General features: G+C 46.1%; 1 protein-coding gene across 2 annotated transcripts in view; it reads left to right on the forward strand.

The window, feature by feature from the left end:
• The window catches only part of CSMD2 (CUB and Sushi multiple domains 2), a 604,641-nt gene that overhangs the window by 494,713 nt on the left and 84,740 nt on the right, over window positions 1-25,188 (forward strand). For both annotated transcript variants that reach the window (XM_087446344.1, XM_087446345.1), the window contains exons 38-44: window positions 2,018-2,136; window positions 2,647-2,716; window positions 4,705-4,821; window positions 7,733-7,942; window positions 13,230-13,418; window positions 16,772-16,949; window positions 18,324-18,469. In XM_087446344.1, coding sequence (XP_087302470.1) covers window positions 2,018-2,136; window positions 2,647-2,716; window positions 4,705-4,821; window positions 7,733-7,942; window positions 13,230-13,418; window positions 16,772-16,949; window positions 18,324-18,469 — 1,029 coding nt within the window. The remainder of the gene's footprint in view (window positions 1-2,017; window positions 2,137-2,646; window positions 2,717-4,704; window positions 4,822-7,732; window positions 7,943-13,229; window positions 13,419-16,771; window positions 16,950-18,323; window positions 18,470-25,188) is intronic.

Consider the following 25,188-nt stretch of genomic DNA (forward strand, 5'->3'; position numbering starts at 1 on the left):
AGCAGGTGGAGTTATCTCATGCACATGTAGACTCTCAGCTCTGAATGTGGAATGAGGGTTCGTTAGCTGCTCAAGGAGATGAGGCTGGTGGTTGGTGGCCTAGGCTGGCCAGTCCTTCCCATTCCTTTTCCACCAGCGCCTGGATCCCTGCAGGCACTGCATACATGTGGGTTTCCCAGGGAGCCTGTATCTCCCAAGGGATCCGGGATCTACCAGGAGAGCTATCTATTGGAAGGTATCTACCAGGAATCTAATAGGAGGGCTGAGGCTGCCCTCTCCATAACTCTCTGGGCTATGCAGGTACCAGACCCAACCACACACTGTGGTCAGACCCAACCACAAAGTCTGTTAGCCGATAGGCCCTCCTCTCCTTCCTGCCACCCTTGGTGAAGGAAGACCACTTTGGAGGTGGCAGAGAACTCAGTTTACAGCTACCCGTTTGCCTCGTCCCTGGAGAAGCACACTCCAAGTCCTGTCTGTCAATACACAGGGGCTTATTTAGTGCATCTTAGGCGCTGCACCTACAGATGGGCTCCTGTGGGGCACAGGAGAGATGTAAAGCTCACAGTTAGGAGATGCTATGCTCCCATTTGCTGTGGGCATCAGCCAGGAAGGGATTCAAAGTGGATCAGGATGATTTCAGGAGGGGAGGTGGGGAGAACAGGGCTGGGGTCAGACCTGAGCTCATATGACCTCAGGGTTTGGCCTCCACTTGGGCAGACCTGGAGTCAGACTAGGCTTGATTTGGATCCCAGCTCAGTGGCTTACTAAGGGCACGTCTCCAGGCCTCCGGGCCTGTGTCCTCACCTGTGGGATGGGATGTTGAGACCTGCTTCAAAGAGGCGAGATGATATGTGTGACGCATCTGCCCCAGCCTTGCCCAGGGGAGTGCTCAGCAAGTGCAGCTCCAGTGATGATGGTGTGGGTGGGTGGGGGGAGGAGGAGCAGGAGGAAGGTTAAGACAGATGCCCTGGCAAAGCACTGAGTGCAAGGCTAGGTGTGTGACAAGGACTAAACGGATGTGGGTTGGATTAGAAAAGTCAAGAAAGGAGAGTGAAGGAGCGTTTGAGGAGATCTTGAAAAGGGACCAGGCCAAGATCGTGAAGGTTCTAAAATGTCAGGAGGAGAAGGTGAGATCCCACAAAACAGGCAATGGGGACCCCCTTCAAATTGCTGAGTGAGAGAGTCTCATGATTCAAGGAGCGATATTAAGAAAGGTGAATTGCCTGTGAGTGCAGGATGGGCTGGAACAGCAGTGGCTCAGGGCAGGGGATGAGAGGCAGGCTGTTGGGTGTCCAACAGTGAGTGAGGGCCAGAGCTGGGAGGCTGTTGGGGGTCCGGTGGTGAGTGAGGGCCAGAGCTGGCCATGAGAGGCTTAGTGTGAGGAGCCCCCAGTATTGCTCCCAGAAAGGAGCCAGCCTGACCTTAAAAACACAACAAGAGAAATAGGCAGTAGAGAGTCTCATCTGGACAGCCTGTCCCAGAAAGTGGGACTTTCTGGGCCCCTGAGCATCCCTGAGATGCCCCTCTCTGATAACTGCTGTCCTTCCTTCTTGCCTTTCATTCACCTCTCTCCAAGTTTCTTAGCCCACAGGAATTGTCTTCTGAGGCAAGGGAAATGGAGGGCAGTTGGGATTGGAGAAGCGAGTGATGTAGGAGGAGCTCATGCAGGGGGTCTGGGGGCTTAGAGTCAGGGCCAGGGAATCTCCCTCCTCCCCTGCTCCAAAGTCCTTCGCTGAGCCCAGGGGGCAGGCAGGCAGCCAGAGTTCCCGGATGATCCTTGCCTGCCCCAAGGAGCTTTGGTCTGTTGAACCTCTGCACCATATAAATAGTCTGATTCTCCCTGTGCACTGTGAGGTGAAGAGGGTTGGGAAGCACTAGCCTAGAGGCCGAGAGGAGAGAGAGCACAATTTGGAGGCACCTTCCCCTCCCTGCTGCCAGCATCACCCTCAGCCTACATTGCACTGACCTGCCCGGCCTGTCCAATCTCCTTTCCTTCTGTCTCTGTCTTCTCTAGCGGTGGGCCTGAGCAGTTGTCCAGAACCTGCTGTGCCCAGTAATGGGGTGAAGACTGGCGAGCGCTACCTGGTGAATGATGTGGTCTCTTTCCAGTGTGAACCGGGTTATGCCCTCCAGGTACCTCCCCTTGATGCCCAGGGCAGGACACAGGTGTCCCCTGAGATGTGATTGGTCAGCCTTGCAGCAGCAGAGCTGCAGTCACCAAAGAACAGAGAGAAGCCCCCCAGTTCTCCTGGGGACCATTATCCCCTCCTGGAGCTGTTCATGCAAAAGGCAAACTTTGCTGACTTTAGCGATTTGGCACAAGCCAGCCTCGAATGTGTTCCTGCTAAGTTTCGGTTTGATTAGACAGTAGGAAAATTTAATCTTCCTTTGAAGGCCATGAGGGAATCTAGTAATTAAAGGAATCTCAGAAGGAACCTTTAGTAATGAGAATTCTTTAGTAATGGCTGTTAATAAGCATCCTTCCCCAAAATCTCTCTCTCTCTCTGCCTCAGTCCCCATCCCACAGTGGATCTATGTATCTTGTTCCTTAACACAAGGCCCCTGAACAAGCCCCCTGTTCTGGGTTGCACATACACTGGTCCGTGGGGGTCACTAGTGCATCCCTGTTCCTGCTTCCTCCAGGGCCACGCCCACATCTCCTGCATGCCCGGAACCGTGCGGCGCTGGAACTACCCTCCTCCGCTCTGTATCGGTAAGAGAGCCCCGGCTTTTTCAATTCATTCAAATCCATTTTCTACCAGGGATTTGAGGTCAGTTACATGTCACTGGGATCAAGTTCAAATCAAAAGACCATTTGGTACTGAAGGCGGTGGTTGTAGACCAATGTTTTTGTGAGCTTGAACTCTCACTCAAGGCTGTCATGACTTTTGGAAACCTTCTCCCAGCAAGTGAAAAATGACAGGAGGCTTGCCCGTGGGAAAACATAATGATGACCATTCTGATTCCAGATAATTGACCAAGCCCCAGAAGGAACCTCTAGGTACTTTGGGCTTTCTCCTGTGACTTGTCATGGGACCAACAGATGAAATCCACCAGTAGAGAAATGCCGAGGGTTATATGCGAAACAAGGACTTAGCTTAGTTTGTTTTTTCACCCTGTGCTAAGCAGTAATGAAGAGATCAATGGATATAAGAAAAGACGGATCTCCACCCTTAGAAGCTTCCAGTCAGGTTAGGGCAGGGGAAACTAACATTTATTGAGTGTCTACTAGGTGCAAGGCATGGAGCTACATGTTTCCTCACAGCAGCTCTTCAGAGGAGGTATCATTATTCTCATTTTTGCAAATAGGAAAACTAAGTCTTTTAGGATTAAAAAGAAAGTCTCAGAGTCAGTAGTGGAAACCTAGGTTTTTTGGATGCCCAGCCAACTGCAAACTGCAAATCAAGACTGACCTTGGGATAGGAAGCAAGGTGGCTGAGGGAGTGTCACTTGGGCATAATGGCATTTCTCTTCTGTGATTTCACCAGGGTGCAGGGCCCACTTGTCTACCAAGCAGGTCAGAAATGTGACTGGTCAGCCCCAGGCACTCTCCTCCATTAGGGCCTCCATTACAAAGGCCTTGCCCAGGAAGCCACCCATATTAACAGCAGCGGCTGTTAATAGTGTAGCTATTGAGGGTTTACTGTGTCTGCCAGCCTCTGTTTCAAGTGAAGTGCAGTCTTTTCTGTTGTAACCTCAAAACAACCCTGTGGCATAGGTGCTGTTGTTAGTTCCATGTTCCTGCTTAGAGGAAACTGAGGTTTTCAGGGGTTTAGAACTTGCCTGAAGTCACACAGGAAGTGGAAGCGTTGGGATTGTGACCCAAGCTGTCAGTGCCGGAGCACTCAGACACTTCTGTACAGGTCCAGTGTCCTCTCCCCAGGAAGTGTTTGCCCAGACACTGCAGATCCCTCCCCTCTGCTACTTTTTCTGGGCTTTCTTGGCTGGCTATCCCCTTTCTGCTCTCACAACCTTTTCCTAATAAGATGTGAAAGAAAACAATTGATGTCAACTGACCAGGCAGTAGTCGTGCACAGCCCTGCATCCTCGGATGACTCTGAAGTCACCTCGATTGGAGTTTCAGATGCCCCAGCCCCTCGTGGTTGGCTCTCCATGGAGTGCTAACCACAGTCACTTTGGCTGAGGGCGTATGTCAAAATTCCAAGGGTGGGCTCCTGGTGGGGCTCATTTGCTGACCACCCAACCCCGTGGAATATATATTTGTAAAGATCCAGGCCTGGTGCCTGGCACAGACTGGGGACTCAATGCCTGCCATTCCCCTCTCTCCATCCTTTCTCTTCAGTCCTGGAAGAGTTGATTGGACAGTGAGGAGAGTGAGATTTGGGGGATAGTGTAAGAAACGGTCCTACTTCTCTTGGAGCAGACCACTTTTGCTATGTGTCCTCACTAAGGGAACTGACCTGTGAAGGGCATGCTCAAAGTCAAGGGTCCATAACTTGGGCTTGTAGACTGCTAGGTAGTCCTAGGATGCCGGGCAGCTCTTCCTGAATTTACATACCCAGTTTTTCCCAGGTGTGTAGGTTTTTGGGGAGATGAACTAGAGGTTCCTTTGGATTCTCAAAGGGGTTTATGGCTTGGGAAAAGCTAAAACTGCTGTTCTAAGGGAGCGTCCAGACACTGGCATGGTCCTGTGCTCTCCTCGATGCTGTCCTAACACTCTGTCTGGTCTCACTGTCACAGCGCAGTGTGGGGGCGTAGTGGAAGAGATGGAGGGGGTGATCCTGAGCCCCGGCTTCCCAGGCAACTACCCCAGCAATATGGACTGCTCCTGGAAAATAGCGCTGCCCGTGGGCTTTGGTAAGTCTTCCAACCCAGGCCCCTGGGCTTGAAGCAGCTGTCTGCTGCCATTGCTCTGCGTAACCTTGGCCGAGGTAGTTTAGCTCTCTGCCTATTTCCTCATCTGTTGACCTCTTGTACAATGGTGAGGATCAATTAAGAATTGTAGAGATGAGCATGCTTTGGGAACATAAAATGTAGGGGGAAAAATCTTAGAGATTGCCATTATTATTATTATTTGAGTATTATTTGAGCTAAAATCCAGGAATGTGGAATGAGAAATTACTCAGGGATGGTTAAAAAAGGAAAAAACAATCTATTTTACAGAGACTGGCCCTCAAGTTGTGCTTTTAACTCCAATATCCAATTTCTCATCCTAATTACATTGAGCCGATGGCAGTGTGAGATTGAGTTTGCATTCTTTCTACGCACATTCTACTGGCCTTAGAGATTGGGAGATTTTTGTGTGTGGAGATGGAGTATGCCAGACACGGGGGTTGGTGGGGTGTGGAGGACATTGATCTGGGTACAAAATGTAATTACTGGTGACTTGTGTGTTGTGCACTGGGAATTTAATTGAACCCCAAATATCTCTGTTGAAGAGAAGAAGGATTGTGTTGACATGGAACTGATAAGTCATCTTGCCTGAGTCATTACTCTGCTCCTAGGAACGAAATGTCCCGAGGGGGTCACTCCCTCACAGACCTGTGATCTCCCAATCTATGACCTCTGGAATGAAGACCACCTACTTTGTCCTTTATTATTCAACCTAGACTGGGTCTCTGATGGAGAAGGGGCTTTCAGGAGAAAGACATCTAACTGGCCTCCTTTAAATACGTTCTGAGGGGAGAAGAGAGGATGGTGAACCTCCAAAGGATGGAATCTTATATTTAGTACCATCTTCTGAAGGAAACTGGGTGACCAGAGTGCAAAATGATGACAACTTTGGCAGCCTTGGGAAACTCCACATTTTGATACATTGAGGAAAGAGGATCTGGGAGACCCTATAGCTCTGCACCCAGGCATGGCCCAGAAGAACCTCAGATAAGAGAGGGATGGGGGGACAGCAACTTCTAAAGGAAAAGAGAAGTTTAAATGGGAGGTACCTCACTTCTCTCTAAGTCCTGATGCTCAGCCACCAGAGTTCTCTATCTCTAAGTCCTGGGTGCTTATTCAGCCTCTGGAGAATAAGCCTCCAGCAGGGTCTAGTCACAGAAGACCAGGATCCCTTGCTTTCAAGTGAATGCTGGATTCTAAACAGTCCCTAATATGGCACTTGGTTTCAGCATGTAAAGAGCCACTGCATTTACAAGCTGCTGCCACTAGATGGCAGTGACCAAATCCGCTTCCTTCCAGGAAGCTCAATTCAGAAATCCTGCAGTCCTTGAGAACCCCTCTAATGGACTGCAGTCCACAGTGTTCAGATGATGCATGGGTGGTGGACTGGAAAGTGTAGGTTCTGCAGATGATGTGTACAAAGGTTCTCGTTGCAAAATTATCTGTAATTTGGAAACAATCTACATATTCGTTAATAAGGGAGTGAATAGTGTGATTGTCTAATTAATTCATAAAATGGAATTAATTCATAGGTAGTTAGAGTCAGTGAAGTATATTTTTGTACATCAACAAGGATAGACCTTGAAAAACATGATGCTGAATAAAAAAGAAGTTTACAAAACTGTATAAAATAGTACATCATTTATGTAAATATTTAAAACAAATAAACCTAGATATATATTTAAGAATCTAAAAACATGAACTGAAAGCATATCCTCTAAATTCGTGATGGTGACTGCCTCTGGGGAGGGAGGCAGGGGAATGGGACAGGGCAGGAGACATGAAAGGTGTTCATTACATGTCAAGTCTTTATTCTTTAAATAATCAGATGCAAAAAATAAAATCACACACATGTGCTCATTCTAAGCAAATTAGAAAATTTAAATTTTAAATTTTGAAAAGTAAAATCCGTCTGTAATCCCACCATGCAGTCACTAATAGCTTGGTCCTCACCATTGAAATGTAACTCCCATGAAGACAAGGACCTTATAGACTTCATTCATCCCTGTGCAATGCCTAGCAGAGCCCTGATGCATGGCAAATACTCAATAAATATTGTTAGTGAATCAGTGAATATTCTTCTAGTTTTTTAATACAAAAATTAGAATTATATACTATATGCTATTTTGCAATCAGATTTTCACAATTAACATTGTGGACCTTTTCCTATGCTCAGTAAATATATTGCTTCAATATCATTTTTAATAATGCTCTAATTTTGAGAAATCTTATCATAAACAAATGTCAATATTTTTACCTCCATTCTCCAAAGAGCACATTAAAATGTAAGTTAAGGACTTAATTAGATCCATTTAACCTGTTGGGTTGTTAAGAGATCTTGATTAATCCAACAAGATCCCAAAGTATAAACTTCACTTGGCTTCTTAATAGAACAGATGAACAATGCGTTCTTCTAGTTTCTGAATTATCATAGGTGTTCTAGAAAATGCCAGTATTGAAGTTCATGTCTTTTGATTGGATGTAGTTATTTTTAAGTGATGGAGTTATTTTTAAGTAAAAAGTTTATTTTAGCAAAGCTATCTTAACACTGATAGTAGACATATGAATCACAAATTAAATCAAGTGTTAATCTTGAATTTTGTTTTCAATAAAATAAAATGGACTCTGGATGGAGCTCTGAAATGATCAATCCCTTTCATTTTGAATGAATAATATACTTTTAAATTCAGTCCTGCCTGAGGACAAGACACTGGACTGGACTGGCAACTCCCAGGTGTGTTCTGGAACCCTAATTGGGTGGTAGTCAGTAGTAGGGACAGGTAGGCTCTGGCAGGAAATGCTTTCCCAAGGCGGCGGTACATGTGAAGCAGGACCGTATTGCTTTGGGCACTGTCTGCCTCTGTCTTGGTCCCAGGAGCTCACATCCAGTTCCTGAACTTCTCCACCGAGCCCAACCATGACTTCATAGAGATCCGGAACGGCCCCTACGAGACTAGCCGCATGATGGGCAGATTCAGTGGAAGTGAGCTTCCTAGCTCCCTGCTCTCCACGTCCCACGAGACCACCGTGTACTTCCACAGCGACCACTCCCAGAACCGGCCGGGATTCAAGCTGGAGTATCAGGGTGAGGACAGGAGGGCCCCGTTTGCTCCTCTGTCATCCCGTCTCTTACCCACAACCATCCCTCTCCCCAGCCTTCCACGCAGGGGAAGAGAGAACACAGGTAGGGCCGCGGGGTGGCGGGCAGACCTGTCCATGGAGGCTTCCTTTTGGTAGCATGTCCCTCTGGCCCCGCCAAGGCTATCTGACCCCCTTTGACAAGACTTTTCCAGGGTGGCAGGCCCAACAGCACCCTCAGAGGCTCCCCTTCTGTCCAGGCCCGACAGCCAACAGCTCTCCCTGAGCAAATGACTCCTCAGTTCCCTCTCAGGCATCCCTGAGTGTCCACCCAGCCACTTCCCCTCTTCCTCGATAGGCTGACTTACTCCCTCTGGGTGTCAGGCCCAATTAGCACAGCAAAACTGTGACATGACAGAGGATTCCAGTACTCTCCCGGAGAGCCCACGAAGCCTTCACAAGGAGATAGGCCTGTTGACTCCGACTGAGGGTTTTCCTGTGTGAGGCCCAACCACGCTCACTGCAGCTCTCCCTTCCCAAGGTGAAATCCTGGGACAGCCCCCGCTCCTCCTGGCGCACTGTCCCTGGAGCAAGCCTCATCCGCTCGACTCAGGCTTCCCCCGTGTGAAGGGCTATTACAGGCTGTGGAGACTGTGCCCAACCTGTGCAGCTGTACATGGTGGCCCGGGATAGGCCCGACTGCTCTCTTGGATCTTCCCTAGTGTGACTGACTGAACCATTTGTTCTAACCCCTTTTCCCAGATTCTTCCACTAAATATTTTTTTCACATTTTTAGATTTTTTTGCAATACTAGTACATGCTTGTAAAAAAATTAAAACATTACAGATGTTTTTGTGAGTGCATCATAGAAAGTCAAAATTCTCCCATAATCCCATCTCCACCCCCACCTTATGCAGAGATATCGACCTTTAACAGTTTTTCTCCATTTTTCTGTACATATATTGATGTAACTATATTATATTTTTAACCAAAATTGGATCATACTATAAATACTGTTTTGCAATTTGCTTTTTTAAAGTTAATTTTTAATTGCACAAACAATTCACAAACACACTCACCTAATTATAAAAAGGAAGAAAGAGAGCGAGGGAGGAAGGGAGGGAGGGAGGAAGGAAGGAAAGAAGGAAGGAAGGAATTAAAACATTACAGGTAAGGCCAAGTTCTCTTTGTCTACAGCCTCCAAACCCAGGATTCTTCCCCAGAAACAACCACTACTGTTTTGACATGATCTTTCCAGATCTTTTTCTATGTGTTGACATACATATGGTTACATGTACGTGTGAAAAATATATAATGTTTCATGGATTTTTTTGGTTGTGTTTTCTATATAAATATATAGAATGTTCTATATACATAGTGTTCTGGTATTTGGCTTTTTCATCCCTTATCAGAGACAAATACTGGCCAAAGATTTGGGCTTGTATTTAGGGAAAGCCTTAATGGGTTCTCCAAAGGTGGGTGGGACCAGTTATATAGGCCCTACCTCCTCAGAGCGCTATGTCTGTCTCAGAGAGAACTTGAGGGAGTGTGGTTGCACTTGTCACCATGGGGAGAAGCCTCAGGAGGAGGAGCTGGACCTCTCATGCCAGTGAAGTGTCAGGGAGAAGCTGTGCCTCGTCCCGGAGAGCACTGGCTTCCTTGGCCGTAAGGAAGCTGCCACACCCAGTGAAGCTATGCGTGGGCTCCTCGCAGAGGCCAACCTTCACCAAGAGCACCTGTGCCTGCGAAGCACACACAGCCTCAGTGGGTGGTGCGGGGCTGTCAAATGGATCAGGACGCATCAGATGGCCATGGTCTGTCACAGGAGAGACTCAGGCCCAAATACGTGGTCAGTGTTGCTCCCTGGGACAGATCCACACCTCTCTCAGGCTTCCTCTGTCTATTAGTTTGCTAGTCTGCTATATCGAAGGTTGGTTCCTCTGAGGGCTGTGAGGAAGAATATTATTCCATGCCTCTCTCTTAGCTTCTAATAGTTTGCTCGCAATCTTTGGCAATCCTTGGCTTATGGAAGTAGCACTCCCATCTCTGGCTCCACCTTTACGTGGTGTTCTCCCTGTACGTCTGTCTGTCTCCAAATTTCTCCTTTTTATAAGGACACCAGTCATATTGGGTTAGAGCCCACCCTAATGACCTCATTTTAATTTAGGTAAAGATAAGGAAAGACCCTCCAAATAAGGTCACATTCTGAGGTACTAGGGATTCAGACTTCAATATATGAATTTAGGGAGGAAACAATTCCACCTGTAACACCCTCTGACAGGACCAGTGCTCTTGATGAGGCTTCTCCTCTTGAATAAATGCGAGGGCTGATGATGCCACTGTTGTGACAGAGACAGCGGCCCTGGGGCTACCCCCACACACTGTGCCTTCACCCCTGTGATGGGCACAGCCCTGCCCACTGAGTCCGTGTGATGGCGCCAGCCACTCTCGCTGCGTTCCCATGTGATAAGTGCACTTGTCCCTGTAAAACCTGCCCCTCTGAGTCCCTCAGACTCCATCGACTCCCTCCCCGTGGAAGAGACCTAACTACTCCCATAGAGCTCTGGTCTTGGGTTCAGCCCCTCCTATGGTCACCAAGCCCTCACCTTTGGGAGGGACTCCTACTGAAGCTCCCCTCACGAGGGGCCCCGCACTGAGGCTTCCGGGACACAGGCCAGCACTCTGGGTTAGTGTTACTCGCACTGAGGCTTCACATGATCAGAGGCCCAGTTCTCCTCTGAAGATTTTCCCTATGTGTGTGTGGGGGCGGGAGGGCCAGCAAGGAGCAAGGGGGGTTCTAAGTATGCCTTCGAAGGCCAACGCCTCCACCAGGAGTTGGCTCAACTGTGTGAGAGGCCCAACGCCGTCCACTGGGGCGTCCACTCTGTGGTGGACCCACCTCCTCCCACTCACGTTTTACCTTCATGACTTGCCTGGATGTTTCCCTCGAGGCTTCCCTCAGGTCACAGGCCCGGCTACTCTCTCAGCACCTGCCCGTGTGCCACAGTCCTAACAAGGCCTGTGGAGCCACTCTTCAGGTCGGGGCAGCTGCTTCCCCTCAGATTGACCTCAGCTTCCATTAAAGCTTCTCTTTGTGATGACCCCAACCTCTCAGACTAGGCTGTCCCTAGTGCCAGAGGTCCATGTACTCCCACTGAGGCCTCCCAATTTGTGACAGGCCCAGATAATTCTCCCTGTCCAGTAGGCCCAAGTTCTCCACTGACACCTTCCTTAGCCCCATGGTGTTGTACCTTGTACACATGCTCTGACCACTCACCCCAGGATTTTCCTTTATGAAGAGCCCTCCTTCGCGAAAGAGCCATCTGTCCCCACTGAGACTGCTTCTATCGAGCAGGCCCAGTTCTCTGTGGTCCCTCAACTATCTTTGGAAGAAGTCCACCTCTTTGCTTTTTCTCAAAATTTCTCCTCTCCTTGGACACTCTGAACTTCCGAGGCTGGGGTTTTCCTTTCCCTTCTTCAGGTAAATATTTGCATAAAATTTTTAGTAACAGCATAAGCTACTCCCAGGCCTCCCAGTCTGACAGGCTTAACTTATTCCACTGAAACTTCTCAGGAGATGGCGTTTATAAAGAACTCAGCAAAACGACAAGACGTATAATTGTTCCAACATGTTAAGCGTCATCATTATTAATATTTTTCAGTTAAGGCCTTTGTTTGAAATTGTATCTGTTCCCACTGTGGCGTCTCCCTTTGGGACAAACCCAACTGTTCTTCTTGAGCCACGCTTCTTTAGAAAAGCTAATGATTCTGCTTCTTAGAATTCATTCTGCCCTTCAGGCCCAACCTCTCCCTTTGAAGCTTCTGGTGGAACAGCCCTTGAGATTTTTCTCAATATGAAAGCAATCCAGGGACTCTCACTTCAGGGTTCCTCCTTTTGAAAAGCCCAGCTCCTTCCACGTGAGACAATTCCTGTAAGAGAGACCCAGTCACTCTCCTTACAGCTGCTCTGGCTTCTAACATGTAGCCATTCTCTCTAGGCTCTTCATCGTCTTTGGGTTCACATGTTCCCACTGAGGCTTCTCTTTAAAGTCCCAACTCATCCATTCGGTCACCTCCCTGCTCAACAGGCTCCCTGCTTCCACTAAGGCTTTTATTTGCCATATCACTCAAACCCCCTGCTGAGGACAAGGCCACATTTCTCCTTGGCTGACCAGCCCACCCACTCCACTATAGCTGCTAAATTTTTTTTTTTGACACATCCAATTACCTTGATGATTTCCTGGGTGAAATCGACCCAGTTCTTCCCACTGAGACCTCCCTGTACAATGCTGGATGGAAATACATAACACAGCCACCATCACAGAGGGAGTGCTTGGGAAATGTCAGCTTCGTGATCATTGTTATTTATATTGTTATTACATGCGTTCACTTCCATGGAGCATTCATTTGGTCTCAGCTGCTCCCACTGAGAATTTCCACTGTAGGAACGCTCCATCTTCTCCCACTGCCGATTTCTGTGTAGAGTGGGCCCAATTACTGCCATGAAGGTTCTTTGTCCTGTGGATCCAATTAATCGAAGGCTCTGCTCTGTGGCACATGCTCAGAAAATCCCTCAGCAACCTCTCCTGTTGGGCAGGCCTCAGCTACTCTCATTAAGTCATCTCCTTTTGAGGCAGGCCCACCCATTCTCATGGAAGCTGCTGTCTTGTTCTGTGGAGGGACTTCCTTGTATGACAGTCACACATTTCCTTTTAACCCAGCTATTCCCTCTGGAAAGTTCCTCTCCTTGCCACAGGTTTGGCTTACTCCCACCAGGAGAAAATTTCTTCCTTCCTGTTAGGTTCTAAGTTCTCAGAGTCAGAAAGACCCCACTCAGGTCCTCACCTGACTGCTTCCTGTGTTTGTGATCTTGATTGTTGACATGGTTACATGAGATGAGCATCATGAAAGGACCGAGGTCTACACCTAGCCCAAAGGAGGTGCTCAAAGAATAATGGTTCAATCCAGCCTTGTCTTCCTTGAGCCTCCTTTTCCCATTGCAGCAATAATAATAGATAACATTTATTGTGCTCTTACCATGTGTCAGTACTGTGCAAAGAGCTATGCATGTATTATCCTACTTAATCTTCACAATAACCGGTTTTTAAATAAGAAAACTTAGGCACAGAGAAGTTAAATAACTTGCCCAAAGCCAACAACTGGTAAATGACACAGGTCCATCTGAGTCCAGGTCTTGGTGCTTCATCACTATGTTAATTCTGCTGCTCCTACATTCTGGTTGGGAGAAAATGCTCAGAGAGAATACAGTAACCTTCTCTCCTGATCTCTTCCAGCCTATGAACTTCAAGAGTGCCCAGACCCAGAGCCCTTTGCCAATGGTATTGTAAGGGGAGCTGGCTACAATGTCGGGCAATCAGTGACCTTCGAGTGCCTCCCAGGATATCAACTGATTGGCCACCCTGTCCTCACATGCCAACATGGCACCAACCGGAACTGGGACCACCCCTTGCCCAGGTGTGAAGGTATGTCCCTCCCTCATCCCTGGTGATTCTTCCTAGGGAGACTGATCCGGAGCAGTCCCACACTCCATGGGCTCACCTGCTTCATGGGCTCACCCATGCTGGGAGGTCCAGGCAAACCTTGTCCATCCTGTTTTCATGTGGATGGGACCCAGCCTATCCAGGGAGAGAGTCTTGAGGACAGAGCTCTGGGCCAACGCTAGGGAGGACCTGGAGGAGATATGAGCCACAGCCAGGGGAAAACATACTCAGCCGTTGGGAAGATCCAACCTGATGGGCTAGATGTCCCCAGTCAGAAGGGAAGACTCTGCATGAGGGTATAGGAGCTCAGTGGTGTGCAGGGGGTAGAGAAGTAGAGTTAATCATGGAGCCTTCCCAAAGGGAGAAGAGAATAAAGCTTCTTTCTAGGAAGCTTCTTGTTCCCCTCTTCACCTGCCCCGCCCCTTATATTCTTTCTTCTACATGTGCCTAGAGAGATCTGAGTTGACAATATCAGGGAGCTAGAGGTGGCCCTTTCCTGGGTCTTCATTAACCAGAACCAGGACGGAAGAAGACTGAGAGGTTATGCTGCCCCTACCCCCACCTGCACAGCTCAGTTCTATTCTTCTTCCTTTTTCAGTCTTGAAGGCCTGGAGGAGAAGCTGAGATTAGTCTTGAAAGGGGAAGGTTTGGCAGGGGACAGTATAGTCTAGGAGAAAGTGCCCCAGCTCTGGGATCAGATCATCCAGGGCTTCATCCCTGAACCACTTCCCCTCTCTGAACTTCAGTTTCTTCCTTAGTACAGTGGGGCTTCTCATCTCTGCTCCGTTAGGAGCTGGGAGGGTTTCAAGATGGCTTGTGTAAAGCACCCAGCACAGTAACTGGCTCACAGACATTGAGCTAGAAGTATCAACTCTCTACAGAAAAAGAGACCTCGTTTGCAGAACTGAGCTATTCTAGTGTTAGAATGTAAGATCGTAATTTCCAAAACTATTAAACCTCCAGTTAGTTTTTCAGATTTCCAGAACTATCCCCATGCGTAACCAGTCCGTCATTCTGGGATTGTTGGTTGGTCATGTGCTATGTCGCAAGCTTCATTGTGGACTTTAGTCCTTTCATTCCCTTTTTACTCCTTGTTTGTCTTTTTATGGCATCACAGGAGAGAGAAAAGAGCAGTGCTTTCTCAGTCTGACATCTTGAGCCAGAAGCCCCTCTCCTCCCGAGAAAGTTCTTCCCTTGGCTTCTTGGACTCCATATTCTCTTGCTTTCCCATGTACCTTTCTGTCTGTACTAACTCTTTGGTCATTGTTTACTTTGCCCCGTAAGTGCTGTCGTTCTTTGAAGTTTTTTCCTAGACCCTTTTCTCTTCTTTCCCTCATCCACCTCCGTGTCTCCAAATGCCATCTGTAACTACAAACTTTATCTCTTTCCTGAGATCTATGCCTGTATATCGAATTCCTTACTAAATATCTTCACTTATCTGGAGGCATCTAAATCCCAACATATTAGAAATTGAACTCATCATCTTTCCGCCATTTAACTGAAATCCTCATCTAGTGAAAGGCACCTCTAGTCACCTGGTTACTCAGCCCTTAATTTGGGCACTCTGTCTTGCTTATCTGACATATTTACCAAGTCTTGCTAATTCTACATCCTAATGACCTTTCAGATGCATACACTTCTCTCTATCCACTGCCTCTATCTTAATCCAGGCCACCACTTAGATGAGTCTCCTGACCGGTCTCCCATCCCTCAGTCTCACGCTCCTCAATCCGTTTTTCACAATGTAGTGAGAGCAAGCCTTCAAAACCATCAGTATACTCCAGACACTCCCCTGCTCAGAAGCCAGCAGGGCATCCCCATCTCCTTTGGGGTAAATTCCAAACCCCTTAATGCAGCACACCATGTCCCTCAGGGCCTGGTCCCTGCTTATCTCCCAGTATTCTCCACTCTCAGACTTTACACTCCAGCTAAGCTGAAATACTTTCAGTTTTTCCCATGTGCTGTACTCTCTTGCCTCTGGTTCTTAGCACATGCTGTTCCTTCCTCATAGAACATTGCTCTCCTCTCCTCTCCTGCCTGCTTAGCCCTTGTCATCCCTCAGGTCTGTGTCTAAATGCGAATTCTACCAGGAATCCTTTCTACCCTCACAAGGCCAGATGAGGCTCCCCCAAATGTTCCTGTGGCATTCCACACTGATGGCATGTTCCACCCTGTGCTGTAGACACCAGTATACTTGGCTGTATCCCAGCGGACTGTGAGTGCCACAGAACAGAACCACGCGCCATGGTGTCCTTGCTGCCCCTTGTCTCCCCAGGCCGTGCCTGGCACCAAGTGGATGTTCAGTACACGTAGGAGGGATGGTGTGTCCATGCACACCCCTTTCAGGATGCTTATGCATTCACTGGAACCCTGTCTTCTGCTTGGAGGCATTGGGATTCTTTCTCCTCAGTCTGGCCCACCCCCATCCAGATGTCTGCTTGATGCCCCATGCCAGAAATATACTCATTATTCTGGACCAGCGTTTTTTGTTTGTTTGTTTTTTGCCCAGAACCCCTTTATTGCTCTTCCTTGGTGACTAAATCTGAATGCTATGGAGATTTCAAGGCCTCTTCATTCCCCTACCTAAAGCCCAGATCAAAGCGAGTCTAAAACTAGGCGTCATTTTGCGAGGGACAGGAAGATAAGAGAGAGAGAATCATACCTATGCAATGAATGCCTTCCCTGCGAGTTGGGTACCGAGCTGAACACTTGACTCACATCGGTTCACCTACCTGCCACCACAATCCTATGGGGGAATTCTTAGTCCCATTTTACTGGTGAAGAAAGAGAGACTAAACTGCCGTCTGAGGTCATCTTCAACGAATGGTTTAGCCATGATTTGAACCCAAACTTAGCCTCACTACAAGAATCCTCAACTCCTAAGTCAAGACCAAAAGTACCAACTCTAAGAATCTTAGAGCAAATAAAGAGAAAGAGATACTTGCATAATTTCTTAGCTCTTCTCAGCAAAAGTACTACAGCACTGACTCCAACATCTGCCCCCTCGTTCCTAGGAAGAGAGAGTGGAGAGCATTAGCATGTCCTTCCTTCTGCGCAGGTCTCGTCCATGAGAAAGAGAAGGGGGGGCAGGGGCTGAGGTGGACCCACAGAGGCACCTGCACTGAAGAGAGGGGGCCAGGCAGGGAGTGGTAGTTGAGAATGGTGGGGAAAACCATGCCCGGCCATCCTCAGTCCCATCTCTGCTCCCCATCCCGCACGATCTTCTTGAGCAGGATCTTTGTGCTGGGAGCTGGGACTTCATTAGGAAGTCATCTGACTTTGCAGGTGGGGGTGATCGCCAGCACTCATCTGTGTTTGTGTCCCCTCCCTGGCAGTCCCCTGTGGCGGGAACATCACCTCTTCCAATGGCACTGTGTACTCCCCCGGCTTCCCCAGTCCATACTCCAGTGCCCAGGACTGTGTCTGGCTGATCACCGTGCCCATTGGTCATGGCGTCCGCCTCAACCTCAGCCTGCTGCAGACAGAGCCCTCTGGAGACTTCATCACCATCTGGTATGGCCAGCTGCCATGTTGACAGCCAATTAGAAAGGGGCATTAGCTGGACTCTAAACTGGGTTACCAATCTATTTGTTCAGAAAACCAAGAGCTGAGTGGTTTTAAATGGCTGTCAGCCACTTGGGTTTCAGATAAACATAGTAGAAAGAGGGCTCACCTTCAATTAGCCCTTATGACTCCTTGAAGGGAGAGGAATGGGAGGGCAGTGGTTCCCAAGCTAGACCCTGCTATTAGTCAGTCAAAGTACCAATGGTATGTGAATGAGAGTGGGCGTAGACACACAAACTTTTCTCAGTATTTCCAGAGACCAAACCAAAATTCTACATTTACCTAAGGGAAGCTACCCAAACTAATGAAAGAGCTCTGGGGTAGAATTTTGTGAAGTCCCACCAGTCATCTCATTCGGAGCCAGTGCTATCCAACAGAACCTTCTGCAGTGATGGACATCTTCTATATCTGTGCTGTCCAATGTGGTAGCCACTGGCTACGTGTGGCTATTGAGTACATGAATGTGACTAGAGCGACTGAGGAGCTGACTTTAAACTTTATTTAATTTTAATTAATTTAAATGTAAATAGTTACATGTAGCCTAGTGGTTACCGAATTGACAGCTCAGCTCTGAGTGATATATTAGAATATCTTGAGTTAATTTTAAAATGGAAATATGAATTATTACTTGATAAGTGTGTAGTTTCCTAGACAGTTCTTTCCAAACCACTGGATCTTTGGATGAAGATATAATTTAAAAATTCCTCTGTGTGGAGGTTACTGCCATCCTGGGAATCAGCAGGAAATAGTGGGATTCTCTTCCCAAAATTGCCGGGGCTGGATAACCATAACCAGATTAATTTCCAGCTTAATTTCCAGGCAATGGCTCACAGCAGATGGGAGGGCCTAGATAAGTTTCCAGGAAGGAAATCCTTTGCCTAGAAAGGCAACAGGATTATGTCTCTTTGCTTGGGGGACAAGGAAATGGGGCTGGCGTGGAAAGCAGCAGGAGCTTCCTGCACCTCTTTCTGCAGCCCCGTCCTAGTGCCGCTTCAGACTGAGAGAACCTGCAGTGAGACCCGCAGCCCCGCTCCATGGCTCCTGCTTCTCGGGTGAGAGTGTTGCCCCAAGAGCCTGTTAAGGAGGCTGGGCTAGTGAAGAATCAGGTGAATGCGAATCAATGTGGGATTCACCAACTCTATCAACTGTTTTGGCAGACGGAGTTGGGAGAGATTAGAGAGAGGTGTTTAGGGCATTGGAGCAGGACAATGCTAGATGGAAGAAGAGTCACGGCCACCCACTCCAGGTCTCTCTTAAGGCCACAGGTGGAGCAGGCAGCCATGGTAACTCGTGTCATGCCAGGACCTTCTTTCCTATGTGCAGGGATGGGCCACAGCAGACAGCTCCACAGCTGGGAGTCTTCACCCGGAGCTTGGCCAAGAAAACAGTGCACAGCTCATCCAACCAGGTCCTGCTCAAGTTCCACCATGATGCGGCCATGGGTGCAGTCTTCGCCATAGCCTTCTCTGGTCAGTATGGGAGCCTGGCCTGGTGGGAAGGGCCAGGCTCTCAAGTCAAGGCTGGGTTTGACCGCTGGCTCCACCATTCCCAGTCTTGTCACTCTGAATAAGTTACATAGCTTTTCAGCCTCAGTGTCCTCAGAGTTATGAGAAATGAATGTGTTAGCCTGTGTGAAGTTTCCCAGCACAGGGCTCCATAAATGTAAGTTTCCCTCCTCCCCTACGCTACTAGGGCAGAGAGGCATATGATGCTGATCCTTGGTACCAAGTCCAAGCTTAGAGGCAGCAGAGTGAGTCTTCTCATGCCACTCATTCACGTCAACTCACTGGCTGGTTATCTATCTACCTGTGTCCCAGCTTGTCCCTTAGCACCTTCTAGAAGGTTGTCCCACTCCAAAGGAATCCAGGGCCTCTGTTGACCTCCCAGGAAGTACTATGCACAAATCAAGTCGTGGAGAATTCAAGCAGGAGGAGCACGAACAATTCAGGGTTTGTTCTTATTGACAGCCAATTTTCTTCTAAGTGTCCAAAGTTCTGGACCTGGGTAGTTCCTCATTTTTGTTACAGTGGCCACAGCATAGAAAAACTTTTAGAAAGTTCTCTATGGGCTTGTGCCCACTGATGGAATAATCTTCCATGTTTACAATTTGTGGAGTGTTACATATATCTGAACTGGAAATCAGAAAAGTTTGACTTTATCCCCGGCTCCACCTCAGGCCAGGTGTGTGATCTCGTGCAGGTCTCTCCCCGACGTGAGACCTCAGTTTCTCCACCTGGGAACGAGGGGCTTGGAGTTTGTGACTTCTAAGAACCTGTGAGGTAGGAAGGCAGATATTATTACCTGCACGTTACAAATGAGGAAATGAGGGTCCAAGGAAGGCTCGAGGACTTGCCCCAAACCACATGGACAGAATTGGGAACAGAACCCATTTCTTTCAGTTCTGCACCGTTGCTCTGGGGCGACTGTATGGTGTCATTGCGTCAGACGTGCGTGTATAGAAACTTGAACACATTCAGCCCTAAGCCATTGGAAGAGGTAGTGATAGAGCGACAGCAAGAGACAGAGAGAAACAACAAGGTTAAGAGCGTATGCAGCTCTAACCTCCATTCCCAGGGAGCTATGGCCCAAGGTGACCGTGACGTGGACATGAGACTCCGTCCTCTCGGTCTGCTTCAGCATCCACACCCCCCTTGTTGGGCACACCTCTCACTCCACTAATGGGACCCAGGTTTCAAGGCTATGTCAATTTGACTCTATGTGACTTTCCCATAGAGTGATAGAGTGTGGACTCCAGAGTCACACAGACCTGGGTTCAAATCTCTGCCACATATAAGCTGTGTGACCTTGGGTCTGTCATCCCACCTTTCTGAGCCTCAATTTCATTATCCATAAAACGGGAATAATATCAGTACCTAACCTCATGGAGTTAAAAGAAATAATGCTTGGAAATCCTTAGCTCTAGGCACAGAGTATAAAAAGTACTCCATAAATGGTAGTGTTAATAGTCGTCATCATCATTATTATTATCATTATTATATTTAGATATTAACAAAATCAGTGCGAAGTCACCTTGGTGCCAGGCCAGATCTCCTGTTCCTGCTCCTGAGCCTTCCCTGGCGCCAGGAGCAGGTAAAGGAGGCCCAGCACAGCCCTGGGCCATCCTTGTTCTCAAGTTCTCCTAAGCAAGTCTCCCCAGTAGGGCACTTGCTTCTGTGCATATCTCAGCCACAGTGGCCCTGACACCTCTCAGATGAGACATGAGACTCTTAAGTGCTAGCTCAGACCAAGGCCCAAGCCCTCATTGACCAGAGGAGCAGGCTAAGGCCTGGGCAAGAGAGGATCTACTGCTACGCCCAAAACAGCAGGCATGAGTGGGAGAGGCACTGTGTGAGGGGCTGAGTGGGCAAGAGAGACACATTCCATGCAGTCATGGAGCTTTGGATAAACTGTGGAATATATCATACGTGCAAATATATGTGCAGCTTAAAGAAGAACAACAAGGTGAACACCTATCACTCAGCCTAAGAAAAAGAACACCAGTGCCTTTGAAGCTTCAGTGCCACCCTCAATACATTCCCCTGCCCCGCCCCCAGAGTGAACTATGACTCTGAGTTTTTTGTTAATCATTCGTTGTTTTTTATTATATGATTTTACTTCATATGTTTGTGTCTCCAAAAATATATATCGTTTAATCTTGCATGTTATTTCTGTTATGTAAATAGGATAGTTCTATAAGTGTTCTTCTGTGATCTGCTTTTTTCATTTAAAAGTTTGAAATTCATGTTGATGCATGTGACTGTATTTTCATTTTTCAGTGCTGCATAGTGTTCCACTGTGTGAAAATACAGTGATTTATCTAGTCTACTGTTAACAGGCATTTAAGTTATTTTATTTCAAACAATATGAGCATTGTTGTACATGTTTTCTTGTGAACATGTACAAGAGTTTCTCTAGAGTACATGCCTGTGTAGAGTTGCAAGATTGTAAGTATTCACACATTCAATGTCACTAGGTAATGCCAACTTTATCTTATGAAGTGGTTATAATAATTTACACTCTTCCCAGCAACTGTGGTAGAGCTTCTGTTGCTCTACATCCTTGTAAACACTGAGTTTTATTGGACTTTTTAATTTTTGCCAATCTGGTGGATTCATGAAATAGCATTTCACTTTTCTGTAAATGATGAGGTTGAGCATCCTTTCATATCTTCATTGACTATTCATGCTTCCTGCTCTCTGAAATGCCTGCTCCCCATAGACCTTTCTTCCTCCAAGGAGAGAGACATAACAAACAAGTAAGTAGACAAAGAAAATCTTTGTAATTTGTAATAAATGCTGTGAAAGAAGCAGATAAGAGGCTAAGATAGTGAACAAAAAGGTAGAGAACTAAGGGCTGGCCCGGTGGCATAGTAGTAAAGTTTGCACACTCCACTTCAGCAGCCCAGGGTTCGTGGGTTCAGATGCCAGGTGCAGACCTACACACCACACATCAAGCCGTGCTGTGGCAGCATCCCACATACAAAATAGAGGAATATTGGCACAAATGTTAGCTCAGTGACAGTCTTCCTCACCAAAAAAAAAAGGTGGTGAACTCTACTTCATGCAGAATAATTGTGGAAAACCCATCTAAGAGGTGGTATTTGAGACAAGAACTAAAGTGAAAGAAGAAGCTGGCTTTCAAAGAGTGGGGAGTAGGACTGGGGTCAGGGAAAGAAAGTTTGCCTTTCTATAGGCAAACGTTAGCCCAAGTATATTTCTCTTCAAATAAGCACCAATAAGCAGAAAAGAAAAATACCTTAAGGAAACCTATGAAAAGATTCTTTGGCTTTTTAAAAAAATGATAAAGGATTTGAATTGCAGAGAAAAATGCCTTAAAAATATAGTTTAGGAAATAGAAGTAAATTTTGGAAAGCATCTACTTCCAGTGTAAGACCCCAGATAACATGGACTCCAAATAAGAGAGATCTGGCCAAGAGAAAAATAAAAGGGGAGTTAAATCTCTTCCCTTTCCTTCCTGAGCAATTCAGTCCTAAAGCTGTTAGACAGGATGAAGCAAAGTAGGCGAGAGGGGGTGGAAACCATGTGGCTCAGGCCGGGGTGTCAGGGAGGAAAAAGGAGTCCACACTGAGGGGCAGCCTGGCGTGGGGTGTTTGAGCCCATGAGGGGTGAGAATGTATCTGTACAGGGACAGGGCTGGTGTGGGGTGTCAGAGCTCTGAGCAAAATGAGGGGACATCTGTGTAGGGTATTGGAGCCCAAGTGGAGTGAGGGGGGCATCCACATGGAACATCAGTCAGAGCCCAAGGGGGCAGGGGAGTGAGCAGGGCATTCATACAAGGGAGGGGTGGTAGTAGAGATGGTAACTTGGCTCCATGTGGGTGATCGATCAAATATGTTAATATATTAAGGACAGTAGAAGCCGATATCTTGCTATTGGAGAAGAGGGTTAGAAATATGGAAAGAGCAAAAATTAGAATATACCCATTGGTGTTGGATTTGAATTGGAGGGATGAATGTGAGCTATGGATTTCAATATGTACAGATAGGTATAGAAGGAAATATGAGTGTATATGTGTGTGCGTACACATACGTATATTCCTCAGCTCTTTCCACTAAGAGGGCTTTGGAACAATGACTCCTCAATAGCAATGGACACATCTAACACCAGACATTGATTTCTCAATGCCATTTCCCACTAAAATAGACCAGGGCTCCTTGAAGAAGTAGCTGCTTCTAGGGCTAGAGCGGAGAAAGTACAAGATGAGCCTGCAACATTTTATGGCAGAAAGCAAGGAAGTGCTCAAGGAGTAATGGAGACATATCAAAAGGACACAGAAGCTGGCTTGAAGGGGCTCCCACTGACCATATTGGGGATAATTTGCACATCAAAGTAATTAATGATGGTAACAAATGGTCACGTGTTGAATAAAATGCCCCATGTATATCCACACATGTCTAAATAAATAAATATATGAATGAATTAAAAGTTTTATGAGGAACAGGATAATTACACAGCTTCAGACTACCTCTTCACACAATAATTACAAAGGAAAGAAAGGATAGCCTTACAGTGGAGAAGCCTGGGAGACACCACCTCGGTCAAGTGATCCAAGTGAGCATCATCGGTAATGGGACCAACTGAATCACACCCCACCTGGTAGGAGGGACGGAGAAGAACCCAGCATCACTTCTGTGATATTCCCATCAAAGATGCACAACCTGAATCTAATCATGAGGAAACATCAGGCAAACCTAAATAGAGGGACATATTGTAAATTAACTGGCATATAATCTTCAAAAGGGTAAAGGTCATGAAGATCAAGGAAGCACTTTGGAACTGTTCCAAACTAAAGGAGACTAAAGAGACATGACAACTAAATGCAGCATATGATTCTCAGCTGGGTCCTTCTGCTGTTAAGGACTTTATTGGGACAAGTGGTAAAACTTGAATGGGGCATGAGGATTGGATGGCAGTAACACATCAGTGTTAATTTTCTCCTTTTGATGGTTGCTTTGTGGTTATATGGGAGAATGTGCTTGTCTGTAGGAAATACACACTAAAATATTCTTTGTTTAGGGGGAATCAAGTTGGCAATTTACTTTCAACTGGGTCATGAAGAAAGGTTTTTGTACTGTACTTCCAACTTTTCCTATACCTTTATGAATGTTTCAAATTAAAATTTTTATTTATAAGGGGAGGTGGATAATAAAAAAAGAAGAAAAGAAATATGACAGCACAATCTAAATTGGCATAAGAATCAGCAAAAAGCAGAACCGACATTGTAGAAAAACAATTCAGAAATGTGGAGGACAAACCTGAAAAACTCAACACAAAGAGGGAAAAGGCAAAGACTTGAAAATGGTGAGGGAGAAGATGGTAAAGAAAGAAATCCAAAGAACCAACGTACAGATAAAAAGTATTTATGAAGAAAAGAACCAGGTGGATGGAATAGAATTAATAAAATAAAACTTTCTGAGGTGAAGGAAACCCTGTTCAGATAGCATAAAAAAGAGCTCACTGTACTCCAGGAGAAATCAAAAATAGCCTGGAAAGTTTTCCAAATTATAAAGATGAAGAGTAGAGAAAATCTACTAGAATCTGGGCTGAGCAAATTAATTCCAAGGGACCAAAATCAACAATTCTCAGACTAATTATTTTTGGTATTCGATTCCAGAAAACAAAGGAGGCATTTTTACAGATGTTTAAGGAAAAAACAGTTGAGAGCTTCAATGTGAAGACAAAAGACAGTCATTTGCAGATATCCAGGAGCTTAAAATTAGGGTCACCCATAGTCTCGGTTTGAATTGTTACTCAAGGATGTAATTGCCCAACAAGAGATGAATCACTAACTCAAACTAGAGAAAAGAAAAGATAAAAATGGGAAGCATTGACTAGATAATTATAAATTTAAGTCTGATGATAATTGAAAATATAGAATCAAAGTAGAACATAAATACAATAATAATCTTAAAAGATTAAAATCATGATAATTTCATATTAACACAAGCCCAAGTAGTTAGAAGAGGGTTAGGAGAAATGGATTATTCTTATCTTTCACGGTGGAATCAATAGATATTATTCTGTTATTGACTTTGATAATTAGAAAAAAATCACTCCAAGTACACATTTTAGTCACTAATAAATTAAAAATAGGTTGTAGTACTTCTAAATCACTAAAAGAAAATTAAGCAAAACATAATCCGTATATAGAAGGCTGAAAATAAAAGAAACTGTATAGGAACAGATACGGAAAACAGAATAAGATGAAACAGTAAAATAAAATCATTCCATTATTATGACAAACACAAATTTATTAAAGCCCAATTCCTTATTAAAAAAGTAAAGACTCTTAGATTAGGCTAAATAAAATCTGACTATATTTTCCACACCAGGAACATAACAAAGACAAAGTGTCAACTTAAAAATAAAAGGATGGGTGGTAGTACATTTGACAAACACAAGCAACGATAACAATCAAAGAAAAAAGTAGAATTCAAAACAAAAGGCATTAAATGGGAAAAGTGGATTATTTTATATTAGAAAATAATCTGTAATGATAATTTTTTGGATGATAATCCTGTTGGGAAGACTGTAGGGAGATGCCCACTTGGTGGTGGGCAGTTGGAGAATATGTATCAAAAGCTTAACACAATCAATTAACTACAGTCAAAACACTTTCAGGTGTCTGTACAGCTCCTAATGATCTCCTTAACTGCTCATCTCACTTG

The sequence above is a fragment of the Ceratotherium simum genome, chromosome 22 (assembly GCF_057802395.1).
Source record: "Ceratotherium simum simum isolate JZ-2026a chromosome 22, ASM5780239v1, whole genome shotgun sequence".
In the NCBI taxonomy this organism is placed as follows: Eukaryota; Metazoa; Chordata; class Mammalia; order Perissodactyla; family Rhinocerotidae; genus Ceratotherium; species Ceratotherium simum.